The 27,663-nt window shown below is 45.7% G+C and overlaps 1 protein-coding gene across 7 annotated transcripts; it reads right to left on the bottom strand.

The window, feature by feature from the left end:
* Positions 1–1,265: 1,265 nt before the first annotated feature.
* Positions 1,266–24,186, bottom strand: ago4 (argonaute RISC component 4). Of its 7 annotated transcripts, none has more exons than XM_030120289.1 (19): positions 23,994–24,186; positions 15,000–15,171; positions 14,749–14,869; positions 14,366–14,547; positions 13,313–13,449; positions 12,294–12,428; positions 12,129–12,216; positions 11,896–12,043; positions 11,688–11,807; positions 10,807–10,968; positions 7,311–7,459; positions 7,038–7,222; positions 6,796–6,955; positions 6,435–6,621; positions 6,029–6,172; positions 5,758–5,892; positions 5,553–5,654; positions 5,263–5,462; positions 1,266–4,429 (listed from the first exon to the last, which is right to left on the bottom strand). In XM_030120289.1, exons 1-19 carry the CDS (start codon positions 24,010–24,012, stop codon positions 4,321–4,323), a joined length of 2,655 nt encoding a protein of 884 aa, XP_029976149.1. In that variant the 5' UTR covers positions 24,013–24,186; the 3' UTR covers positions 1,266–4,320. The 7 variants fall into 7 exon arrangements, with proteins under 7 accessions (XP_029976149.1, XP_029976151.1, XP_029976153.1 ...); XM_030120291.1 differs by having other exon boundaries at positions 7,311–7,444; XM_030120293.1 differs by having other exon boundaries at positions 10,840–10,968.
* Positions 24,187–27,663: the final 3,477 nt, after the last annotated feature.

Raw genomic sequence — 27,663 nt, 5'->3', positions numbered from 1 at the left:
TAAAAACCGAGATGAGCGATTTTGGCAAGATTGAGTTTTCATACATTTTTGGTCATTTTCCATCATTTACTTGGTGGTTTGAATGAACCGGAGCCTCTTTCTTGGCAGTTTAGGCTCACAGGCTTCATGTTTGACACTATTGAGTTAACTCGGTACCAATAAACCTCTGCCCTGCTCAAACTGGTGAAGTCAAAGGTTAGTAATAAAACCCGAGTAGTTTCTCCTCAGTGATGCTGTGGTGCTCTTTGCTAAAGCCATCAAGAGAAAAACACACCTCAATAATGAACAGGCAGGTTTCTTATAGGCATAAAATACCCATTTATTACTTTGCACATTAACACAAGAATTCCCTGCAGGCTAAAAAAAAAAAAAAAAAAAAAAAATTGAACATGTCACATAATAGCAATAACAGCAAGTGAATGGCCCTCTGTGGAGGTGGGCGGGGCCTCGGACCTGCCCCGCCCACTCGACCTCCCAACCCGTCGGAAAACGGTTCTGTTCATTCGCGTGACCGAAATGTTTTTTTTTTTCGATTCCGCGAAGGAAAACGTTCCGACTCCCGAGGTTCTATTGCTATGAGACAATTTACAGTTTCAGAGACCACTAGCAGGAAAAAGAACCGAAAAAAGAAACCAGAGCAGAGCTACACCAAAACCCCCAACGAAGGAACCGAAACGGGAACGGAAAGGAAAACAAAATACACAATACACAATGAAAATTTACAAATCTGTCAAGATATAACAATATATCAAAGTGAGAGGAATTGAAAAATAATTCATGCTCTCTTTCCTATCGGGGCACAGAAAGAATTATGGATCGTCTTTTAAAAAGGTTAAAAAGAGGTAATCCTGCTCCGTGGTTGCCGTGGAAACAGGAGAGCCCCCCCCCCCCCAAACCGGAGGGCGTGGCCGCGGGTACAAAACCAGGAAGCGGTAGACCGAATGGACGCTGGCTCCGGTCGCCTGGCGCCGAGGAGACGGACGGAGGGGAGGGGGGACGGGGGCGGGGGCCGGTCTTTAGCGCGTCCTGGTTTGAAGAAAGTACCTCGTTTGAATTCGGACACGTCGCTAAAGAGCCGCCGCCGCCCCCCCCCTCCCCCCACTCCACGCCTCGCCAGCCGCTTGTCCCGCCCACATTACGGACGTCTGTGTAGGAATCTTTAAAATACGTCTGAGAGACCGGACGAATATTGCTAGGCTAAAACAGTCCCACTAAAACTGATAAACATTTACCCACCGCCCCAGAAAAAAAAAAGGCTGTTTATATCTTTTTCTTTTCTCGTAATAAATATGATTCCAAAACATTTTTTTTTTTTCTCTTTTAAAAAGGACGATACTCCGGCATGCAGGCGAGCAAAGTCTACACTTTGTTACTTCAAAAGAAAATTGTCTAAAGCCTATTAAACTAGTCCACCAAATGCACATTCCCACTGATTGATACAAGCAAATAAAATTAAACCAAGAAACAGAAATCTTTTTTTCTTTTTTTCTTAAAGTACAGACACACGATAGCGAGAGTCGACCAACCGCAATGAGCAGAATCATAGCTTTTTGTTTCTCCGCTTTTCGACAACTTGGAACTGGGTTAATATTGCTTTGGAAAGGTTGCGACACGGATTGGGAGGGGGGTCTGAAATATCCATCCACCTCCTGGAGCGCTGCGCACAGCTCCGACGGCTCGGCTCGTACGAACGCAGGTTAAAAACCGTTAAAGACGCCAATTCACCTCAGGAGGAAACGAGGGAAGACGCACAGCCGGGACTTGAACGGGGGGATCGTCTTGCTGTGAGAACCGAGAGTGCGAACCGCTGCACGCCTGACTTGATTGAAAGGATTTTTTCTTTGGAGCTGCTGGATGGATATTTATTGTCAAACTAGTGCACTTAAGAAATCAAAGAAAGAAAAACAGCATTTGCCCGTTTTAACCGCTCCCTGCCTGCACAGCCTCGACGACGCCCTCTCGAGCCCCGCCCCCTCCGCCCCGCCCCGCCCCCGCCCCGCTCCGCTCCTCCACGCCAGCGTCCACGCCTTCGGCAGGAAGGTGCTCAAACTCGATCATAGTAAACCTGCTGCATTACGGGCGGTTTATTACAAAAGAGCTTCATCCGCTGAGCGTTGCCCCCCTGACGAGGCGTGAACGCCGACCGCTCCCCATGCAGCGCCGCCGCCCGACACCGGGGGGGGCGGGGAAGACGAGGGGCGTCTCCGGGCAGTGCAGACAACAACTCACTTGATCCAGTGTTGAGAAATGCATAAAAATCTGAAAGGAGCACTGTTAAATGGACTTCCAGATGGGTATACTTCAAACACAGTTATAGAAACCTCGTTAAAAAGTCTAAAAACTCGACTCATTGCCGGCCGCTGACCGCTCCGTCCCCCAAAACACACTCCTGATTGTCTCCTCCGACCCAGCCCGTCCAAACCGACGCGTTGACGACAGATCTGTTCGCGGTGCGAGTGCTACACGGTCCCGGCAGCCCCTCCCCCGCCCCGCACCGCTCCCCACCACAATGCTACGATGAAGAAAAGCCTCCCGACCCGCGGCTCCGCGACCCGACTCCGTTCCTGAAATCCAACCGGCCAAACGAGAAGCGCCGGCTTCGCTGCCCGTCCTTAAAATTTCATCACAATATAGCAACAACATTGACGACGACGACGACAACAACATCAATGGTAAACTACTAGCTCTAAACAACAGTATTTAAGATAACCACAAAACGTCTTATATTAAACTTTTACAAATCTGCTTTGTTGATTCGTATGTATAAATGCATAAAGGTAAGAGAGATTGAGAGTGCCCTCTGTTACTTGCCTAGCGTCCCGGGTCAGTGCAATGAATTGGCCAATATCAGCAAAGGAGACCTCCAATTTAAAAAGTCCAAATAAAAATAAGTTGTGGTTTTAGGCCTTTTAAAAGTACTACAAAATAATAATAATATTAATAATAATAAAACATACAACGTCCAGCAGTGTCATCATATCATCAGGTCCGAAGAGAAGTAAGATCCCGCCCGTGGCGGTTTTGATAAGACCGTAATCTGAGTTTTAATGCCTTCAGCTGGTGGAGAGGTCCCGATGCCGAGCCGGACGCTCGCCGGACCGCGGTCGCTACTGCTACACATCAGACCTGGACCGGCCCACCGCGCCAAGCGACTCGCCCGACCGGGACCCGCAAAGATCCCGTCGCTGGAGTCGCTCCGGCCGGTGCGGCGGCCCAGGGCTGCTACAAATACCCACAGCGGCCTCCAGGAGGCCCCGTTTAAGTCATATGTCTCAAAGTTGCTCTATAGATGTAAATATATGCTTATATGTACTGTATGTGTGAATATAAAAACAACAAATCTGAGGCATTTACAGCAGTTATTTCCTTGATTTCCCTTTACAATTCAGTGGCCTGCCATGAAATACACACACACACACACGCGCGCACGCAACAAACGCACTCATACAGCAGTACATGTATATACAGAGATCAACACACACACACACTCACACACGCTTCGCTTAAAATGGGAGGAAAAGTAGCTATGGGCATGGACACCCAGGTCACCTCGCTTTTGTAAAAGACCGAAAAAGGAGAAAAGGTTAAAACACACACTCGTAAAAAGGAAAAAAATATATATATCATTCTGAAAAGGTAAAACTCCCGTCCATGTTGGAGTCCCCGCCCCGCCTCCCCATAAACCCAAGACCTTGTGACAGAGTTTTGCGCCCCGAAGGGGCTTTGAGGTAAAAGTAGATAAGAGTCCTGCTTGAACTGGGGGAGCGGGGCGGTGTGCTGGCGGCGCCGCTCCACCGCCCTCGCTCCGTGTCTCACGGAACGCCGACGCCAGTGCAGACATTCAGATAGAAAAAACAAAAACAAACGCAAAGTAATGGCTCGACTGTGGTGTGTGTGGTTTGTTTTTGTTTTTTCGTGCGTTGGTGTGGGCTTTGTTGTGGTTGCTGTTGTGTATTTTTTTTTTTTTTTTTTTTTGTCTTGTTTTCTCTTTATCTTTGTGCAGTGGAAACCCTCCGGGCTCGCAGCACGAGGATGCTGGTTGAAACGGCGGCTCGAGCGGAGGGATGACAAAAAAAAACAAAAAAAACAGCACGCTGGTTTGGGAGGTTGTCGGGTGGGGAAAAAAAAAAAAAAAAAAAAAAAAAGGGGGAAACCTCCACGTCGCCTCTGAGAGCCGCTTTGGTGCCGATTCAGATAAAGAGTGTGAGGAAGAAGAGACGATGGGGGAGGGGGGGCAAAACAACACCAAAAAAAAAAAAAAAAAAAAAAAGGAGAGGAGAGGAGATTAAAGGAAGTGGACTGGCTGACATACTGGCGAGCTCAGGCAAAGTACATGGTGTGCTGGGTATCATAGTGGATCTGGACGGCCTTGGCCAGCGCCTGGGGGTCCCGGCCGTTACTCTGACCCGACACGTGGCTGCCCTCAGCACTGAAACACACACAGAGGCAGGAGTCAATCAGCTGACCACGAACGCCGCACAGCGGCAGAGCGCCGGCGGCGGGAGGAGGAGGCGACTGTTAGACGCTCCTCGGGTTTTGAGGGACTGAAATAAAAACAGCAGCACCCTGTGGTGACAGGAAAACCCTTCTGGGTGAATCTGGACTCATCTTCACCTCCTAGTTTAATCACGGTTCATTTGATTTCCCTGTAGTGTAACAGTGCCCTCTTGTGGTCAGTTTGAGGGATGTTTATATCAGAGCATCTGCAACCTGAGACCGTGTATTGAACCTTTAAAATGAGGCCGACGCGTCTGAAGTCTCATATACACACTAGAATTGAAACTTTACAAAATGATAAACATTTTCTCTCATTTTCAGCTGTTCTTATATCTGATTTCAATAGTTTCAATCTTCATTTCCAGCATTTTAACTTATTTAACTATGTTGGCTCATGCTTTTGTTACTTTCCAATTAACTAAAGCTATTTTAGCCAAGAGATAAGCGTCCTTTTGAAATGATTTTGGAATGAGTCTGGACAAACTATTTACAAATAACTTTGTGAAAGCTTCATTGATCCACATGTGTCTGCAGAGGGCCCCTACACACCAGCACTGATATTTATAATTACATGATGTTATTCTTACATCCTTTTATTTGTTTATTACCATTGAAAACTGTAAGTTATGTAAATCTTTGCATGTTGATTCCATTATTTCTGCTCTCAATCTCCCTCACAGGCTCTCTGAAATCTTATAGCTCTCGTTCTGAAACTGTGCGTTGAAATGATCAGAGCCCCCCGCCCCAGTCCCGTCCCCCTCCCACCTGTCGTGGTCCTTGTCCACCAGGTGGTAGCGGGCTCGGAAAGCCACCAGCCTGGCGTAGTAGGCGGGCGCCGGGATGGAGACGGAGCGGGTGCAGCGAACGTAGGTGTGGCACAGCTGGTAGGTGAGGAGCTGCAGCTCGTCGGCCGTGAAGCAGTTGTCGTCCCACAGGACGTGGTAGTGGGAGGGACGGCTGGTTCCCTGGAGGGAGGGGGCGGGGTCACAGGTTAGATAACAGGATATGTTCCTGGAGTTGTATCCGAAGAGTGTGGCGACTGCGACTCGACTCACTTGAATCCCAGCGTGGCTGCACAGGTAGAAGTCGAACTCGGACGGGTGTGTGATGGTGCTGTCCACGGTGGTGCCGGCCGGAACGTTGCCGCTCTTCCCCACCTGAAAGGGAGGGACGGCGAGAGGCGTCAGATTACCGCCGGCGAGCGCGTGGCGTGGCACAAAGCGGTTAAAGCGACGCAGCCGCAGCCGGACTCCCACTGACCCGCTCGGCCTTGTCCGAGCAGAAGAGGCGAGTGTGGTGACGCTTCTGCACCACGATGTAGGTGATGCCGGGCCGGTAGTCCTCCTCCAGACTGATGCACGCCTTCCTGATGGCGATCAGCTCGGGCCACGCCACCTGGAAGACAACACACACACACACACACACACACACACACACACGTCGTTTCAGAACTGGAGAGTTTGAGATGTTGACTCCTCCTGCACCGTCAAACCGCTGGAGGACCCTGGAAGCGGCTCCGCCCGCGGCTCACCTGCTTCATCTGGCCCTCGGACACGCCGCCGCGGTAGTAGATGATGCGCGTGGGCTTGAAGCGCGTGGACTTGTAGAACTGGATGAGCAGCTCTCGCACCATGTTGGTCAGATCTTGAATGACCTCCTGACTGAAGAGCTGCTCCTGCGGATCAGAGGCCAGACGGCTCAGACGCCAGGAGAACCACCAGAACCCAGAGAAAACTTCACCGGGACACTTTAAAAGAGAGGCGCCAAACGCTTCCAGCTCGGGGGCCGCACACGGGATTCAACCTCCCCCGGCCGCTTTGGGCCCCGCGAGCCTCAGGTTTGACGCCTCTGCTTTAAAGGCACCGGTGAAAAGCGTGTTTGACGGAACCCGAGATTACATTCAAGCTGAATTTTTTTCAGTAAGAATGAGCTCTAACTTCAGTGTTTGAGACCTGGGACATGTCTTGTCGAGACGTCTGGACCCGCACGGTGGCGCAGTACCGGCTGGGGTGGCCGTCCATGCTGCCCACCACCGCCGCGATGGACGGCTTCTTCCCGTCCCCGGCGGGGGGGTGCGTCACGTCGGCCCCCAGGAAGATGACGGGCTGCTGAAACACAGAGGGCCTGGACAAACGACACACACTTCAGAGTCTTTGACAGCATTTAGGCAAAGCCAAGGCTTCCTGAAGGGTGGAGGCTGCTGCCCCCTGGTGGTTTGTGGAGGTATTACATGTGAGACATGCAAAAAGCCCAAAACATCTCCAGCCTCCTATTTGTATTTAATGTGTGAACTCTGACCTCTGATGAGGCACCAGGACGTTGTTGATGCCTCCCAGCTTGGCGTTGATCTTGAGGCAGAGGTTGGAGAGGGTCTGGGGGGACGTCTTCACCACGTTCTTCACCTGCACGCACTGCGTGGCCATCCCGAGGAGGGTGTCGCCGACCCGCTTCACCTCGGCTGCAGGGGAGACGGTGCAGTTCTGAGGCTCAGGTCTGACCGCAGAGCGCCGCCGCCGCACCACCGGATCGCACTCTCTTACCGTAAACCGGCGTTTTCCCAGGCAGGATGACCACGATGAGCTGCAGGCCGACGTACGACATCTTGAGGTGTTTGAACATGGGCTCCACACTGTCGGCTCCTTGGGCGTATTTACAGAAACATGGCTGGCCCTGGATGGGCATCCCAGCATCCTTTGAGATCTTCCTCAGCTGGTCTGTGAAGCTCCTGTTTAAATATTAAAAAACAAAGTTAAATGAATGAAGAACCACTGACTTACGGCTGGGTAAAAAGCAGGAAGCCGTTCTGAACGTACTTGAGCAGGTCCTCCCGGCACTGCTTCTGAGGGGCGAAGCAGGCCACCGCCCACACCTTGATCTCGATCCCGGCGTAGAACTGCTTCCCCCTCATGTCCCACACGCCCTGGTTGGGCGTGGCCACCGTCTTATTCTGCGGAGAGAGTCCCTACACTCTTAGTCAACCCCCCGGTTGGACGAGCCGACACACCAGATACAGCCAGCAGCAGAGGAAAAGCAGAGAAGCACATGTGGGCCCAGTCCCCAACTGCACATTTCAGACACTGTAGTATGTATAATTACATACAACTATACATGTTTTCTGCGATCTAAAACATCTTTCTAACCAAGTTTCTAACCATCTTTTACAAAAGAAGTGTGTGAATGATGGCAGCACTGACAGAAATGTGCAATTGGAGACAGCCTAGCTTAAAATTTTCCATAAAGCAGACCAACAAGAGCTTTGAAGCTCTAAAGTTCAGGGTCAGATGGAATTTCAGGGTCTCAACACCCTCAGAGTTTAAAGATCCGTCAACATGGCAATGTTTTTAAGTGAAAATGTTAAAATTTGGTAGCGTTTTGGGTGTGTGTTCATGCTCCAAAGCAGCTTTCTGACTGCTAACAAGCACAAACACCATGTTTCATTACAAAATCAATCAAAAGCACAGGTTTGTGGCCTGGCTTCCCCGTTATTTCCATGTAAACAGACAGTTTTTAAAAACTGCCATGTAAACGGGTGAAGTTGAGGGTGTAAAAATGCTCCAAAAATCAGCAGCATTAACCTAAAAGCGCCAAAAATGACATGCTACAATTAATACACCGTTTCGTTTAAGCTAACCAATTAGCATTACTTATCCATACACACTTTACCATTGAGTCGAGGTGTGACGAGATCTCGTGCCAAGAGATGTCGCGAGATTAAATCATGACGCTATTTCTCCTTTGAAAAGCTGTCTCGCGGGTACAGTGCAGAAGCAAAACGCCGTTTTCTGACAAATTCCAGTCTCAGCGTGCAGGAAAACGGCCAAAATGCGGTCGAAATACAATCAAAGACAATCCTGAGGTTTCTTGGTTTCGTAAATCATCTTTTTGAGTTGCGTTTGTTCACAGAGCGCCCGAGTGTGGAGCTCCGGGATCCATGCCTGGTTCTTGTTTTGGTGTATTTCTATGGCAATGCCGCAGCGCCACCGAAAGGCCTGGCATATGAACTACATCGTTTTGACCCACGACGTCCTGCGGATTCAGACACACTGAAGTCCCAAATTATTCATATTCCAGGCAAATTCAGGCACAAAGTTAATTTAATTCAACCAAAAAGTTTTTTTCTTTATTTTCTATACCAGAAATAAATGACAGGGATTTTCCTGTAGTTAAAAAGATGATGACCAAGAAGCATCATTCTGGGAAAAAAATTTCTCAGCTTTTACTTATATTTGACCAATGAGTGGCATACCAAAAATGATTCACACCATTAATAATAATAGAAAAGTCTTCATTAGCTATAACTAGCAATCAAACTACCACTTGGATTTTAGGGTGTCCCCGCAGACCTGAGCACAAAATGCACCTGTTTGTTTTGTGACTTAAAAAATGTGTTTTTTCACAGTCATATTTTGTCATTTTAGTTTTAAGAGTAAAGTGGAATTCTCATCTCATCTCGTGAGTCGAGTGTCTCGTCACACCCCTACCACTGAATGAAATCATAAAAAGCAATATTTACTGGTGCTTTTTTAGATTTTGAGCTTACAGGTGAAAGCAAAAAACACAGCATCTCAAAAATCATTGAGGATTTCATAAGATCACACTTTGTTTTTCAAACTGGAGGCCATTATTATCAGAATTAAGACTTTAAATATGCTAATAATGGGCTGAATGCACTATTCAGCTAAAACCTGGCATCAGAAAAAGCATCAACCATGCAGAATAAAATGTTATTTCAGGAAAATAAGGCTTGTTAAGAGGAGGAATGCTCTCCTATTGTTGTGCTGGAACACTTAAGACAATAAGTATTGGATCTGCTCCGGTCGGCACAGATCGTCTCGTAGTCAATCTAAACTGGAGAGTAGTGGCTTTCAATTAGGTTAACAAGATTTGCTAAAGGTCATTAAGGGCTTAATCATCCCCAACGAGTGACCACAGTGAACTACTCGAGTTAACCAGCAGCACCAGGAGCTTCCTCCTCTTTCAAACAGAGATCAAACTCCATCACAGAGACTGAACAGAACACACACTGCAAACTCTCCCCGTTCCAACATCAAGCCGGGTTTTTTTCTGTGAATATTCTGATGAAGCCACTGCGAGCGTGCGACTGCACGACATGAAAGGCGCGTTTCATTCACACCGACTCGTCTCAGAAGCGGGGAAAGCTTTCAGTCCACATCTAAAAGGCGTTTCACTGGAAGACGATTAGACTCAGTGTCCCAGCAGGCATTAGGCCAAATCCCGCAGGGTCGATATGATGGGAGATCAATCGGCTCGGGAGCCTTCACATTCAGGTGACCTGACGAAGGAGAAGAGCGCTCATGCCCGTCGTTTTCTCAGCTTTATGCCAATCAGGCTGATGGCGTGCGAGAAGGCAGCAGATAGAGACACAGCGGAGCTGTAATCCAGGTGGGGGCGAGAAGGGAGCTTCAAGTACGATGAGTCATTTCCCAAATATTATCAGTAAACCACACCTGAGCCTCTGCACAGCCTGCTTCCAGACCAAACTCTGTTTTGGTCCCTGGTGCGTGTGCCATTGAGCCATAACAAATATCTGAGTTCCCATTCTGTCCAAACCTCGCTGCTGTGTTTCATTTTCTACCCCCGTCCTCGAGTCGCCCCCCCGGTCTGAACCACGGCGGCTGAATCAGAGAGTAGAGGTGAATCTTTATGAGCCGATCGCCTTCTCTCAACACTCCTCATGCAAATGACGGCTCGGTTATCAGCCGTCTGCAGACCTTGGCGCCGAGCCGGCCTTCGCGGGAGAAGCGCCGCGTTTTACATCCCAGCTGGGAGCTCCGAGTCTCGGCGTCCTCGCCGTGGCAACACACTCACTGCGTCTCAGAAACAATCCTTGAAGTTTAATTCAGCCTTTATCGCCCGACGACCACCGCACCAGCCAAGATCTGGAGCTTCAAAAAGGCCGATTTGAAATTCAAAGGGGTGAAGCTCAGCTGCCCACACCAACAGGACCGAAGGCAACAGGTGAGAGAGCCTTCCCCTCCGTCCCGTTAGCATGCGAGGATAAAGACGCTAACGTCCACCAGACTGCTGAGATTCACTACAGGACGACACGGGGAAAAGATCCAGGTCTGACAGGTCTGTGAGAAACTCCATCAACCAATCAGGATGCTGCTTCAAGTTCAATTCTCCACTTGATGAATGAAGGAACGGCTGTAGAGTCATTTCTCCTGCGAGCCCTGCCAGGCTGGACGCCTCTCCCCGTGTCCCAGCATGCATCCCGCCATGCCCCCACCCCGCCCCGCATGCAGGCGCAGCCCCCCCACCGGAGCGCAGCCTCTGCCCAGTACTCACCCTGCCACAGTCCCGCCCTGTGTCGGTACTCACCCGGCCCCCATACTGCAGCATGGGCGCTGGGAGCACACGTCCGGTCACCTCCGTCATGTCATTGTGCACGACAATGCCAAACTCCTTCAGGTAGGGGTCCGGGCCCCCCACCATGCTGTTACTCTTCACCTGGAGTGGAGAGAAAAAAAACCCAGAGTGGCGCCGCTGTTGATGGAAACGTTTTCATTGGGATATCTTTTTTTATTTAGTTTTTATGTTGATATTTTTGTCGGCTGATTACTAAATAGTATTTTTTATTGTCTTTATTTTGATTTTTTAAATTTCATTTATTTTATTATCAATTAAAAATATTTTTCTTTATTAAAAAATATGATTTATATTGGGGCTGACAGCCCCAATATAAATCATTGCACAAAAGATTATTTAAATTAAATAGAATTTATTTACTTTAAATAGAATTTTCTAAATCATGATTAATCACATTCAGGCTTTTTTCCAGTTTGAAAACTGGATTTTTTACACTGATATTGTATTAAGTTGATCTACATGGCAATTTATTTTGAAAGAAAATCCACCAAGGTGCAAAAGGAAATCGTTTCTCTGTGTTTGATTCCCGCTCAAGACGCTCCGTTCAGAAATCAGTGGCTGCAGGAAGTCTCCATGCTTTAACTTCAACGATGACTTTAAATAAATTTTTCCTACTGATTGTTTGGACTGATAGGTGCTTTACATTCTGGGCTGAAAACTGCCTATTAATGCAAAACAACACTTTAAAAAATCCAATTCAAAGCAGGACTAATCTGATTAAAAATGGAAATAATGTGACTAATGTTTTGACGGCTCTAATTCATACAAACATTAAAGTGTATGAATCTATATGTTGGTACCAGTCGGCTGATCTCCTCCTGCCGGTCGGGGGCTGAACGCGCCGTGGCTTTAATCATGGTGGACGTCTGGTTGTCTGTGAGCTTCTTGATGCAGCGCTGACCTGCCACGATGTTACAGACCTGCAGGGCAGAAGGAAGCCTTTCATTCGCTGAACGCGGCGGTGGGGGGGAGGGGTTAAAGGAGGCTCAGACCCCAGCAGGCGCTCACCTCCAGAGGAAGGTAGGTGTGCTTCTGCTCCTGCCCCACTTGCAGGCAGGGTAAATGAGGGTACTTCAGCTGGAGATTGTACTTCTGCTTGAAATACTGAGCTACTGTGCACTCCATGGCTTGACCGTTCTCCAGCTGCAGGGGGAACCTGTGGAGGGAAACGCCAGGATGTGGAGAAATCACACACACACACACACACACCACCTGTGCTTGGCAAAGAGAGTGAGGCTTACGTCTGGTGGCTGGCAGGGCGGCGCGTGACGTTACACACTCGATACTTCCTCTTCATCTGACCACAGTGCGTCACCTCAACTTTCAAACCTGACGAAGAGACGATGCCGAGTGAAAAGCTGAAAAGGCTGGATTTATGTGTGTGTGTGTGTGTGTGTGTTGCGCACCTCGTATTTCCTTGGTGAATTTGACCCGCTGCGAGTCGGTCAGCGGTTTGGTCTGTTCGTTGATGTTCTGAATATCGAGGACTTCGCACATGAACTCGATCACTGGCTGAGCGCGGTAGAAAGCCGTGGCCGACACTGTGGGGGGCAAACACACAAACACACAAACACACAGTCAGTGTTTTCCAATCAAACTGCAAAACAGGGCTTAATTTGCATGAATAAAAAGGAAAACAAGGTCAACAGGCAAAGAGAAATGTACTGTAATTGCAGGAATTTATTCTTAAACAGCTAATATTGATTTAAAATGAAAAACAACAAGCTACATGAAACAACTTTATTCAACTTCAATTAAAAAAAATAAAAATCCAAAGACACCAAATAAATTTATTGTATTTTAGTTACTGAACCGCATCCATCTACTTCCTCAATGTAATCAGATTACATGACCCGGGTGATATTTTATAGAAACAAATGTCTGAGTGAAGCAGGAAAATTGGGTGGAATCCATCGATTTATTAGACAATTTGTATCTGAATTTCACTTACGGAGGAACTCTGATTTGAGTTTCCATTTTCAGGAGACCGGCTGACAGATAACTTTTTCTTGCGTGGTTTTAAAGTGAAGCCTTATTTGTCCAAAATTTCAGATTCCAAGAGGAAAAAAAAAAAATCCTATTCAAGTCAGATAGCAACTCATGCAATGAAGAAAACCAGTGAACATTTTTAGACTGGGGGTGTCAAACTCTTTTAGCTGAGGGTTCTGACGTCCTAATTCCATCTTGACCAGCAAAATAACGCCATCACAACCTTTAAATTTAATCTTTTATGTTTGGATTTGTGGTTGTGCAGAATATTGATGAAAGTGTTGATATTTTAACAAAAAAGTGATAAAATTACAAAATAAAGCCCAATTTTACAGAAACCTTCAGGTGAAAAAAATACAGTGGAATGTCCCAAAAACGTCTCCTGTTGCTGTTTCACTCCGTGTGTTTCTCCAAGCAGCTCGGCTCGGCTCCTTACCGTCGATGTTGAGCATCATGTTCCACATGGCGGGACGGACGGACTGATGGAACCCGAACCACACCTCGCGGCCCCCCCCCAGAGGATGGTAGTACCCCTCTGGAGGGGAGAAGAAGGAGCGCCCCACTGGAGTGTACCTGGGCACAAACACAGGCAGCGCTTCACTTCCACATGTGGTCAAAACAGAGAGGAGAAAACTGAAGGGCACGCTGCTGCATCACACAGAAACAACAATGCTCAAACAGTAACAAACATACAAATATAACGGAAAAATTAACTATCAAAAGAGTTCATTCAAAGTAAAAACAACATGAATCTAGGCAGAGGGACACCACCTGGATCATGGCGCAGCCCACTGAAGTTTCAGCAAAGGATCACACAAATGATCTGCAGCTGAAGACCTGGTTTAAGTATCAAGTTACTTTTGAGCATTGAACTGCTTTCAGGTTTAATGTACGTTCAACATTTCTCAGACATAAAAAGTGTCTCATGCTGAGAAAAATGTATATTTCTGCACTGAAAGAAAGAAAAACTAAAAAGTACTTCCAATTTTTAATCCAAAATACATTTCTATTTAAAGAGTAAACGCTGGAAAGGCGCTACAGGTGCATTAAAACTAAAACAAACAGACTGAAAAACAGCTTCTTTCCGAGAGCCATCACCACCCTGAACTCAGATTTACACGACCTGCTCACTAGTGCTGTGGTATTTATACCTGCCACTGCTGCTACGTTTTATGTGTTATTTATGCTCTTTTTTTAATTTACTATACTTGCACTGAAGGAGAAGCTCTCCAAATGTCGTACTTTTGTATAATGACAATAAATGCTATTCTTCTATTCTTCTTCTTCTTCTATTCTGAAATTGTGATGATGTGATTAGGGACGCAGGGTTCACCCATACCGCTGAAAAACTACTTTTAAAGGTAGTAAAATTGAGTATAAGGTGCTACCAGAACATAAACATCAGCAAAATCACTACAAATAACACAGACGTTTCCCAAAAGGCTAGTTTCCCGCGGTGTGACCTCAGTGACTTCGGTGTGAGACGAACCTCATGGACGGGAGATGCCGCGTGATGACGTCCAGGGCCTGGACGGAGTCTTCCGGGACTTCGTTCAGGTGACCCGACAGCGCCTCCAGCAGCATCTGCAGACTGACCACCGACACCCACTGCAGGGACACCTTGAAGGTCTGGTCCTTGCCCTCCCCGGGAAGGGTGACTTCCAGATCCACCTGCAGCGGGGGGGGGGGAGGAGACATGAGAACGGCAGACTGAAGAGGAAGAACCCCGAGACGACTCCATTTGCTTTTTCAAAGGGTAAAAAACATGAGTCAGAATCCAGAGATCTCATTTTGACGCCCACAGAGTCTTGCAGGTGCGTCAGGAAGCTCGGCGTGCGCGGCGTACATGCACGTCGTGCACGGCGTACTGACCCGGTCTCTCCCGATGGGCAGTGGGTGTGCCGTGTACATGTTCCTCTTCCCGTCGTATCCAGGCTGCCGGTCACCGAAGATCTGCATCTTGAAGTGCCGGACCATGGTGTCCACCACCTCCCTGCGGGACACACACACACGCACAGGTTCAACACGGCCGCCCGGGTCAGCTGACACACACACACACACGCACTCAAACACAGGGAAGGTGATGAAACGCTTCGGGCTGAAATATAACTCGGACAGCGTACCTGTTGACCCTTCGAGGCCGTTTCTCAGGCTTGATGTCGATATCATAGTGATAGACGTCAATCTTGGGAATCTGCACCTGGAAGTGGTTGGCAAGGAGCCGGATGGGTTTCCCCACCGTGCCGAGGCCGGGACGCCGCGGAGGCTGGAACAGAGAGGTCGGGGCAGGAGGGCCTGCGGAGGAGAGGAGGAGGATTTATTACCCTCGCGCGGCGCATCATCCACACTGCGCGACGGAGCTTCTCTTCACGAAGCATCGTCATGACTTGTTTATGCAGCAGGAAGGTCGAACTGCCGCAACATGAATAAAACAAAAATACATCGCGCTTTGCATACTGTTGTTGTTTACTAGTTGAAGGTAACTTCATAAAAAAAGGTGGAAACAAAGGAAGAATCGATTTTTTTCCCACCCCAAAACTTTAAATACTTCAGTCTAGTTTTATATTTAGAGGCCAGATTGAAAAATACGTCAAGTCACCTTTTTGAGTTATTAGTTTAATATCCTTAAGAAACTTTGGTCTGTGACTGTTTAATGTAAACTAGTATGTACCAGTACCGTATTCTAAGAAGACTGAAACGGCTGCGTTTTAAGGAAATAACACTTTTTTAATGTCATTTTTACTTTTATACACAGTCAAAGCTTTAGAAAAGAAAATTCTAAGTTAAAAGAAGTGAGACTCTGATGTGACGTGCAATTTTTTGAAGATCCGGTGTTAAAGCGTCCCAGGCCTAACTGTATATAATGCAAATTTCAGCCTTTTAATTTTACTTTTTAAAACCCTGTGTTGCGCCGTGTCTCTTGTATGTGGAGCAGAATCCACCCTGAAGTTCACCTTGACTTTGTGTACCTGTATGTTCCTGACTCAAACTGGAAATTCAGAAAAATTTCACAAGGAGTTTTACAACCAAATTCTCGCCATGACAGTTCTGCAGTACGTCTAATCACACATTTCTAAAATGTTCCGTCAAAAATAAATATCTAACGCCAAAAAGAATCCGGTTGGTGTATCTCTAGAAGACGTGTGAAGACCTCCTGTGACCTTCCGTGACCTTCCTGACCCGTCAGTGCGTTTCCTCCATGTTTCAGTGAAGCCTATCCGTGAACTAAACCGGCGCCATCGTGTGCGTTTATCCTCCACTAAAAGCCACAATTAAACATAAATTTGTACGGTGTCACGCCGAGCTCGCCGCCAACGCCATCCTGAACGGCCCAGCGGGGCCCCGGAGGGGCCACCAAGACGCTTCGGGCGGCCTGTACCTCTGGCCCCACTGACCTACATGGGTCAACGAGGGGCCGGCCAGACAATGACCTCCAATTATCTCCCAGTCCGCCCCCCGACTCCACCCAGACCGCCAGACAAAGGGCCGCTCCTCCCAGACAGACAGCAGCAGGGCCATATGGAGGGGTGACACGCACGGGCTCCGGATTACCGTTACACACACATACACACACACACATACATCTCCAGAGAGTGAGTGTGTGTGTGTGTGTGTGTGTGTGATGCATATGTACCACTCGCTTCACTCAGGTGCTGAGAGACAACCCACATCACCTGTACTTCATGATTAATCACTTTCTGCATGACTTAAATAAAACGGCAAATTCAAATTCACACAAAACAGCTGAATTTATCTGGAGAGACTTGAAAACCACGGCCATCTATACGTGCACGGAGAGCGCACGTGAAACAATGCAGTCGCGGCCGCTTCCTGCTTTTGTTAACTGACAGCGCGGAGACGGCGGGGGTCCTCCTGAACTCCATGCACCCGCACGCTCCAGTTAGCAAGTGAAGCGCGAGAGCACGGACAATCGGGACCCTCCCCTCCCCTCCCCTCCCCGGCCGACCGACATGCCCCGGCGTCGCACCCCCGCCCCATCGGCACCACCCCTCCGTTTAACCTCCGCCTCCAGCTCCGGCTCCTCTCCATCCCGTTCGTTGCTTTTTCCCCGTCACGACTTGGATGAAAATCGCCCGGTGATTCATTCCACTTTGCTCTACTGGCCTTCTTACCACGACAGCAGGGAAAAAAAAAAAAAAAAGTGTGTGTGAGCGTGCCTCCGTTCAAACTCCCCGTCATTTCATCTGCCTCCATTTCACTGCTTTGAATCAAAGTTTCACATCACATCTTGCTCTGGGTTGTGTGTACAGAGAGAAAGTGTATCTTATACAATAGAGTTACATCAAAATGTGCCGTTACAGTAACACTCTCTCAATTTCATCAATGAAAAAAATGGGAAAAAACACTCAGAAAAACAAACTGGTCCTCATTTGTTGCATCAATTCCATAATACCTGCCAACAATGTAAAAGGTCTGGCCTTTTTCCAAACTAATAGAACCAAAAAAAACAATACTTTTTGGAGATTTTAAATGTGATAAGGCCATTAATGCAAAAGTGTTACAAATTTTCAAGACAATAAAACTAAATTATGGAATAGTTTTGTCATTTTAAATGCATTTAAGCAAATAATGCAACAGTTGTGTCCTTTTTCCACCAATGAAATAAAGCCAATGATGTTGTACTTTCAGCCTTTTTTACAACATAATTCACCCAATAACGTGATTTTGGTCTCTTTCCAATAAAAATTAGGCAATTAATGTAAGAATTTCAGCCGTCTGTAATGTAATAAAACCAAAAGTCACATGGAACCGTTGGCTTTTTGCTGTTGAAGTGGCGAGAAATGACTGTATTGTGTTTGTCTGAATGTAAGAAAGAAAGAGCTAAGAAAATGCAAATACTGCAATAAGATTTTTATTTTTCAGTAGTCATAATAACTTGTCACATTATTGATCTTCTGAAGGAGTAGCTTCAAAACAAATCACTTAATGTAGTAACGGCAGAAATACATAATCAGGGATGCCCTTTGAAATAAAAGCATTGTTTGCAAAAGTTTTCTGCAGTTTTTGAGCAGTTTTCTTATGAAAAATAAGAATCTACTCGATTTTGAGCAAATTATTATTGGTTTTATTAAATTCAAAAAGGTATTACACTATTGGTTTTTCTACAACAGCTGAAACGTTTGACTTCCCTCCAGGTGGAAATACCACCGGTGTGAAGAGCTCAACTCTCCCCAGAGAATGCTTTCATTCATTCACAGCAGTAAAATGCCTTTTACTGTTTGATTACATTATCGGCCAGTTATTGGCCGTTATCAAATTATTGGCCGTTATCTGAAGTAGCTATAAAAGTTAAACTGTTGGTGCGATACCATATTTGAGTCGTACTGATACACATATAGTAAAGAATGAGTGAAAAACTGATGGAATAATTCACATTTTTTTGACAGGATTAGTTCATTTAAATGCATCAAGATAAACTGTAACAGCCTTTCAGCCATTTATAAGGTGTGTAACCAGCAGGCCTGCGATTAGCTGCAAACACGCACAGCCTTTTAAGAAGTCTTCTGACTGTACGAAGGCCCACGTGCGCGCTCGCTCGCAGGTTTCTGAGGCTCTGCGTGACGTGCCGAGAGAGCAAGGTCTTCCTCTTCCACCAAAAACAGAGGCGTGCCTATATTTAGCCCCCTCAGCTGCCACGCTTCGACACGGCGAAACGCCTGCAGCCATCCTTCCTCGACAACCAACTGAGCCACCGTGAGAGAAAAGGGGAAAGTAGTACCTCTTCACTGGTCCAAAAAAAAAAAAAAAAAAAAAAAACACTAATAAAAATCAATACAGTCTTGAAGTACTGAGGCGTCTCTCCCCCCAACCAGATGCAAACCAGTGAAAAATAAGCAAAAATAAAGCACAGATTCTATACATTTGTTTAAAATTTGAATTAAAACACCAAAAGGAAAATGACCATTTCAATCCAAGAAGTCACTTATAATGCTTAAAATCTACTATGAACAACCTCTGGTATGTGCCATTAATTTCAAATAAAACATGTTAAAAAGCATTTAACTGAAAACAAGCACCATTCCTGGCATGAAAATACATTAAATCTGATTATTCTTACTGTATTTCTGCAAAACGTTCAACTACAAGGTACTAAGAGCCACAGAACTGTTATGTTCTGTATTATTTGATAAGAATAAATAAGAGTTATAATGACAACCGGATGAGTTTTTCCATGGACGGAACCTTCATATGCTCTGCTGCTCTCAACAAAAATGCATCTTACTTATAAATGTTCCAGTAAATAATAGTTCAAATAAAAACCTGACACTTTGCAAAAAAACCATTATTACAGCAAAGAAATAAGGTACAAGACATACTTTATAGCATCTTTTCTACACCTGAAATGCTTGATTTGGATGAAATTTGACTAAATATCGCATTTATTTGATAAAAATCAGTTCAACGATCAATGATCAGAAACCAACATGGTTGTCACGTCTCAATCTATGGTGTAGAAATGTTGCTGTAATCTCAGAATATCTGGTATTTTCTCACTCCGGAAAGTGAGAAAGTGACTTAGAACTAAAGTCAGAAACCTAAATGAGGCTGATGTGCAGTGAAACGCCGGCAAAGCTGCAGAGCGGAGCTGCCGGGTCACTCAGGGTCACCATGGGTGGAAAAAGAGAAGGAAACGCTCACAACCTGGATGATAATCATGAAAATTATCCGTTTTAACATGACGTGGTCAGAACAGAAGGCTTCTCATCTGAAGCATCATGTGAGTCTCCAGGCTAAAACACCGATCGGAGACAGCCAACAACCAAAACTCAACAACACTGGCACTTCTAACAAAAACAAAACTATAATCCAGCATAAAACAAGACGACTGTATGAAGCTTCATGTTTTCTGTGTCCTTTCACACCATTAACATGTATTACTACAGACCAGACAGTCAGAATAACATCAATAAGCCATGTAAAAGGAGCTCAGATCCCACCAGGAAGGGCCGCACACACAGTTAACACGCCGTCAGGCCAGCTTCGGCTCCGACTGACAGCGAGCTGCATCCAGTCTGAGACGCACAGGAAGTGAAATTATCTCCTCCAAGCACAGAACGACAGACGCGCTGGAGGCAAGCGAGCGTCTCCCGGAACCGGACTCCAAACCGAGCGTGACGACGCTCCGAGAGCAGCGCCGGAACAAACCTGACGGCGCTCGCCTCCCCGCTAACGCTCCGCGTGTCCGTGGCAACGGCGGCACGGCCCGCCGATGAGTCAGGCCCAGACGCCCACACCTGAAAAGTCACCTGGACTGGAAAGGTACGGAGACAAAGGCGCAGATCCCAGAGGTTTAACCCTGTCAGGCTTCATCTGTCACGGCGCCGCTGCTGCGCTCAGAGCCTGAAGAGGCTCCGGCTGCACGACGCACGGCGAGGAAAAAGGACCACAACCTCAACATGAAGACAATTTCCTGTAGCAAAACACAGTCAAATGTCCAAAAAAGCTTCTCACCTAGCTGTAGGATTGTGTATGTTTTTTTTACAAACTTCCACAACAGCATGGCTTTCAGGCTAGTTCGATACCAAACAGGAGAAAAAAACAAACAAAAAAAAATCAATATTTTCTCTGAAATGTTTACAATTAGCTTAGCGGGCCAAAGTGGAGCCTTTCGCGGGCCGGTTTTGGCCCACGGGCTTTATGTTTAACACTCCTCACTTCAATAAATTCATGTAAATATCAAGATAATCACATTTCTGTGGAATCGTCTGAAGTATTTTAAAGTCATTTTCAATTTAGTGTGAATGAACACATGTGAATACGTTTGTTGTAGTGTCAGGATCCATCAAAAGTGGTTGAAAATAGAAGAATCATGAGTTTGTTTCTGCATAATTCAATCAATTCTCCTACCGAAAACTAAGTTAAAACTTACGCGGAATAAGTTTGTTTTGCGTCTCATAAAAAAAGGGGGAAAATGACCAAGTTTACCTTTATAGATACATAAACACATAATGGAAACTGTTGGTCATAAAGTGGGAAGTGACTGTTTACTTCTATCTTTATCTATGTGGAGTAATTGATGATGACTGTTTTGAATGTTAGTCTTAAGTGTCTATTTGTTCTTAATGTACTGCTCCCAATGTGCATCTGGTATAAGATCATCAAAACAATTTCCAAAAGAAAAAAAAAAAACTTAGGTGGAACATCATCTTTAAATCAATGCAACTGAAAATGGCGATTCTGAAAATTCCTGTTTGTGATTGAAAAGAAATCGTCCACCTTCAAACGCCAATCTCGCCATCAAAGACGTGCACTTCAGAACATGTCTACAAGACAATGAGGAACAGCATGCAGTCCTGAGGAGACCTGGATTAAGAACGAAACGCCTTTCGTTTGACCGGCCTGAATGGCTTTGAGATGTTCTACCTGGACAAATGAGAACACACACAGCTAGAAAACTCAAAAACCACCAGAAAGCAGAGACGATGAGCTTTGCACATTACAGCATACATCGAGAACAGGGCTGAATACCTGTAACAAACGATAATGTCACTTAAGCCATTTTCAATGCAATAAAGCCAATAACGTAATAGCTGCAGCTAATAGTGCGACAATAAAAAAAAACACGGATGCATTAGCAGTTTGCTTCTCAATAGCAGGCATAGCGGATGAGACAGTCCTCATATTCATTCACTGATGAAACAAACTCCACAGCTCTCTCAATAATAGCTGTAAAAACATGCGAGGTGGGGGGGAAGTGCCATTTCACTCCATTATAATGCTCAAAATAGGCAAAATTATTACATTATCAGCTGCTACAAACCCACAAACGTGATAAATCTCCAACGACGACACCAGATGAAATGCTGCAATCCAATACAAAAGCATCTAAACATCCATCAGCGTGAGGCGTTAAACGCTCCTCAGGAGAAACCGCTCCATTCATTCAGCAGAATTCCTCCTTTACAAAGGCTAATAGATGTTCTTCACTCATTCTCCTCCAGGCTCCAGACTTCCTGTCCCTCTCCGCATATTCGTCCCCAGGCCCGACATTTACACGTTGATAAGCCGCCATTGCTGCTGCCTTTTTCACACCAGCGCGGCGTGATCGACTGTCCGCCCCTGACTACACACACATACACACACACTTCCTGTGACGACGTCTGCATTGGCAGTAATCTACGAGCCACTTGCACCACAGCTCTGAAAGCTCTGCATCACAAAGAAGAGGCGACCTCTGACCCACGTTTCCTCGTTAGACACATCTCAGGGAGAGCCGATGAGTCAGTCGAGCACCAAGGAGCTTCGTTCTCACCCAAAGCTTCACATCCATCCTCCTAAATGTTGTTTCAACTCCCTTTGGCTTGTTTTTATTTCAATTCAATCCAAATCATTCTCCAGAAAACCCCCAAGCATTTTTATGTCCCAGGTGATAAATAATGTGGCTGCTGCTTAAATAAATGTCTGTTAAAGGAAATTAACGACCACCATTTGAGGTACATTGTGTGTTTTTTAGGTGGTTTGGGGAATAATTTCACCATTTAACCACAGATTTCTGGACCATTTCATCTCAAAGTATCCCAAAGGATGACATTTCCAAGGGCAAATTTCTGTTATGTATATTATCACTGCAAATTAACGACATTATGTGCAATTGATTTGAGGAATCATCAAGAAAGCGTTAAAGTAAAAAAGAAATAAAACCACATGTGTCAATTCATCAATAGGTCGGTAAAGATGCTCAGATCTGTCCAATCTTCAGTGTATAGGCCAACATTTAAGTTTAATGCAGAAATGTTTTGTCATTTATATACATTTAAATGTCTGTTATGAAAAAATGAGGAAGTTACCAAATATGAGTTAAACTACAGTATATAAATGACTAAATCTATTCATGAATAAAACTCTGGCGAATGAATGTGATTTAATGTTGTTTTTCCACTGTGTTTTAATGCATTTCCTTGTCTTTTGTGTATAATAACATTGCTATACAGTGTCAACAAACCTGTGCACAATGAGAAACCCACACAAACATCTGGGAAGAGGAGCAACAACAATGCAGCTCCTGGCCTGCTCCGTGCCTCTTTCACACCTGTGGATGGCTCAACAGACTGCTGCTTCTTCCATGTTTATAAAGGCTCCTCCGTATTTCACCTTTCGCAGCCTGTCGCATCGGGCAGGATGCGTCTAATGAGTTCATCAAAACGTACAAAAAAGGTGGAAAACTGAGCCCGGGAGCTGTGCTGCGGGTCGCGGTGGGAGAAACGCATTGTGCCGACTGGGTGTGTGTGTGTGTGTGTGTGGCGGGCGGGCGGCCTCGCCTCTGCATGCGTGAACCCTCGGATGGCTGCAGACTGCGTGCCTTTGTTATCATATAGGAGATGAATATTACGGAGCCGTGGCCTGCAGATGTGATCGATAAAAGCGCCATCCATCCCTGCTGTGTGCTCTCACGGGCGCATGGCTGCTGCCGCCGCCGCCGCCGCTGCCCAAGGAGAGGCGCGTGAAGCCCAATGACAAACACTACATCACCCGCAACAAAACACGCGTTTAAAAGCCCGCAGCGCGCATTTGGCGAGCATTTCCCCGTGTATTTTCTCCCACCGCTGTCATCTGTGGGACGCGGGGAGGAGGAGGGGAGGGGGGCAGCTCGAAAAGACGCGCTGTTCCTGATGGCGATGGTGCAAATTTAAGATGGTTAAACAACAGGATGGAGGCGGCGGAGGGGCTCTGCCGGAGACGTCGACGGTAAATGTGCGCGGTGAAGCTCGCGGGCTGTGAGCGTGGGGCGAAAACACGAGCACCCCGAGAACAAACACGAACGTAAACACACCACGACGCGGAAGGAAGGAAGAAGGAAGGTCCCAGTTAAATCCCCCCACACACACACACACACGCACGCACAATACCAGCCAGCCAGCCGCGACACGACGAGCCGTGCGCGAAAACACCGATAAAAACACACAAAGCCTCCAACACAAGGAGAGGAAGCGGCGTGAGAGCAGGCGCGCGCGGTGGGGGGAGAGCCGCGCTCCGGGGCTGGGCCTCGGCTTGTTTTGCCCATCGAGGCCTCGCCGCAGCCGCGGCCCCCAGTGAAGCGGCGCCGCGCGCACGGGGCTCTCTCCGCGGCGAGCCGTCCGCCGTTTAGAGCCACTCACCGGGTCCGAGCGCTTCCATGGCCGAGGCCTCTCTCTCCGTCTCTGTCCCGGCCTGGCGGCTCCGTACCGACGCTGAAATTGGGGGCGGTATCGCGAAGCTTAAAGTGGCTAATTTAAGAAAAGGGAATATAGATAGATGCGGGGATGACTGCTGACTGGGCTGACTGACCTGAGCCGAGCTGCCGCGGCTGCTACTGGCTCGGGGATTTAACACTGCGCATGCGCCATCGGCCGGGCGCGCACTGCGCATGCGTCAACCTCCAGAGTGCAAAATAATGATTCTCCTGTAAATTTTACAATAATTCTTCTGACATAAAAAAAAATAACATGTTTTCTAATTGAATACTCATCTATTTCACAGATATTAAACTGTGATATGATGGGCTGTTGGCTAAATAACCACCTTTTATCTTGTGCACAAGTATTTAGTGTGATTTTTGTTATATAAGTTAGGTTTTTATGATTGTAACACTAGTTTTTTGTTATTCCGACCATTGATTTGATTGGTGGCATTTGACTTGTCTTAGTCCTGTCCTGATTCGCTAATGTTCTTATTTTTCTTTCTACACGATTAGCCAACATTATTCACAGTTACAACCATGACAGCTATAACAAACAAATAGAACATTGTAAAAATATTATTCTTATATTGTTTACATGATTTTCCTCTTTCCTGTTGAGTATGATGCAATAATTACTGCTATTTCAACAACAGTGTTTGTTGTGTTCATTACACTATTTCTATTCCAACAAAGTAATTTCCCACAAGGGATCAATAAAGTGTATATCTGTGCGAATAAGTTAGTAAAATTAATAAAAACAAATGGAGGGCCAGTGGTAGCGCTGAGGTTAGGGAAGTGGAACAGGTTTGAATCCCACTGCCAGCAGGTCACAACTGTCCCTCCCCAAGCATGACCCTTGACCCCCACTAGCATCGTGGAGCCCCCTAATGTGGCTGCCCACCACATTCCAGAAATAGGATGGGTAAATGTGGAAAAATGAACTAATAAGTTATGACTCGTATGACTGCACACAGAATAAGCTACCTATTAACACCAAGTGGAGAAATGAACTTCAACTGTTGCAAATAAATTGTACTCAAGTAAAAGTGCCAGGTGTTAAAAAAAAGTGATGCAGTAACAACAGAAATGTACATTCCAAATTTTGGTACATCCACATGTGCAGAAGAACGATTTGCTCCAGCTGTGGTGTGAACAGTAGCAGAGCTACAGAATGACTGACCTTTTCTACATTTCCCAGTTGTTGTTCTGTTTTAAGTTGTGTTTTCTCCGAGCAGCATTGTCATGTAAACGGACACAAAGAAAAGCTTTGCATTTTCACTTGAGCATAGTGTCATGCAAGTGAGGTTTGGATCAGTTAAAAGAGAATAACCGGGAGGGCAAAACTAACAATTATTCATGCAAACACCCGTGTTTAGATGTGGATTTCAGTGCAGTAGAGGGAGAGATCAGGGGTGTCAAACATAGGGCCGACGAGGTCAGGAGTGGCCGAGCAGAGAGTCCAATCCAGCCACAACATGTAATATTTAGAATCACAATTCCTTTATAGTCATTATATGGTGAAGCACAGTGAAATTTAAAGTAGGAGCAGTTCTCACAGCAGTGCAACAAGAAAAGTGCAAAGATATAGATATTAAATATATGCACAGGTTCTTTAAAAAGGAGGGGTGGGGTATTTACAAAAGGAAAAAAGTATCAAGAATATTGCCCTGGGTCGCAAAGATGAGGATGTCAGCTGCTCAGGGTTCGGTTATATTAGCAGTTTTCAGGGCAACAACAGCTCTCGAGTAAAAACTGCCTCTGACTGCTCGTTTTCCATTTTATTGCCCTGAAATGCCGCCCCCCCCCCAACCCCTTCCCCTCCAGCTGTGAGAAACCATGACATTAACTGCAATACATCGACTTGACCACTAGAGGCGCACGTTCGCCTGCACTCTGTGGTGAATCAGTTCAGATAAATACACAGATTGAGAAATGTGTAAACATTAAAGATCATTTGTAGGATTTGACAAGTTACTGCGCTCATGATATGAATTAAGTTACTTTATTTTTGAATCCCAGCATCATGAGGACAAGTGATTACAAGATGTAAAATAAAACCCAGTGTTATGTTAGATTAAAGCATTAGAACTGAGGCATGAAACTGTTGAAACTGCAGTTCTTTTACTCAAGTTTCTGGTTGACATATGTTGTAAAAGGATAGTTCATCAAATGAGACCTTACAATGGTATATTAACACTAAATGAAGACAAAGTTTTTTCAGTTATTTATATGTTATCATGATATTTTTTACTGGTCCGGCTCACTTAAGAGCAGATTGGTCTTAAGTAAAATGAGTTTGACACCTCTGGCACAGCCTGCACTATGAAGATTAGAACAGACTTCGGGTTCTGATGTGTTACAGTGGGAAAAATCTCAGCAAGCCCTGTGTGAGAGTTCAGACTTACTGGATCCCATCGAGCGGTTCGATTTCCTGCCAGCTCTGGACTTCGGGCTTCGCTCATCTCGCTTAATGAACATGTTAAAGCAGGTTGATCTTCTCTTTCAGGGGTCCAGTTGTGGTTTTCACTGTGTAAACAAAAGTGATTTTCACTCATGAGACAGCATTTAGTAAAGGGAACATGACTGATAAATAACTCTGACTTTATCTGTACATGGGGCTCATTCTCTTCTTATTTACTACAAACAGGCAAATTTCAGCTTGAGGGTGGAAAAATATCAGGTCCAGATATAGAAAATCATCAACTTGATTTACCACGTTAACATTTATTCAGTTAAGGAGGGAAAAATATAAATATATGGAAATATTATTCTCACAGTAATTTCTGTATGATTACAATGATAACCAGAATCACCAAATTTGATTATTTCTTTAAAAAAGCTGGGGGGGGGGGGGGGGGTTGAATGGTTTTCACTCCAACTGCAGAATACCACACACTGATTCAAAGCTTAGAGATACGAGTCCTTAATAAGATTGTATTCACTCATCTTGACTTCACACTGCATTAAAAGAAAAGTGGTGCAGTGGGTCCCTCAGCCTGTCTGTAGGGGGCAGTGCTGAGCACAGCTGTTCATCAATAGACAAAATGTTTTCTCTCGTTTGTTTTCTGTGTTCAACGAGACAGACTTATAGGAGAACTCTGGTGATTAAATAATGATTTTTGAAAACATCCCATTAAATAATGGCCATATCTGTCATCTGGATTACTTAACTTTTTATGGTCTATGATGAAAATAAACTCACTGTGTGTGTGTGTGTGTGTGTGTGTGTGTGTGTGTGTGTGTGTGTGTGTGTGTGTGTGTGTGTGTGTGTGTGTCATCCTTATGTTAGATTTTGGTCAGTGAGGAATCTCCTGAAGACCAAACGGGTGAGGAGAAAAGCCACAAACACTCATGGTGTGACTGAAAGAGTGTCTTACTGCATGTCACTTCAGGATAAACAGACTTCAAATCACATCATAGCTGATCTTCTTCAGAGGAACACAAGTTCAAGGAAAATTTCATAGTTTTGAGGAAAACAAAGTTAGTTTGTCAGTAAAGTTGCTTTTTTGACGCAAATACTCACTGTAGAGCCTAACTGAACAAAATATTCAAATACATTTTTGCACAATTATTAAACTAAATCGAGGAACCAACATAACTGAAAAATA

Source organism: Salarias fasciatus, chromosome 22, assembly GCF_902148845.1.
Source record: "Salarias fasciatus chromosome 22, fSalaFa1.1, whole genome shotgun sequence".
NCBI lineage: Eukaryota > Metazoa > Chordata > Actinopteri > Blenniiformes > Blenniidae > Salarias > Salarias fasciatus.
This window is presented reverse-complemented; position numbering and strand designations above follow the sequence as displayed.

Coding starts and splice junctions, on each gene's coding strand:
- ago4 (XM_030120289.1), bottom strand. Junction 14,870..14,999: donor CGGCCTCGAAGGGTCAACAG/GTACGCTGTCCG, acceptor TGTGTCCCGCAG/GGAGGTGGTGGACACCATGG. Junction 6,956..7,037: donor TGGGAAAACGCCGGTTTACG/GTAAGAGAGTGC, acceptor TCTCCCCTGCAG/CCGAGGTGAAGCGGGTCGGC.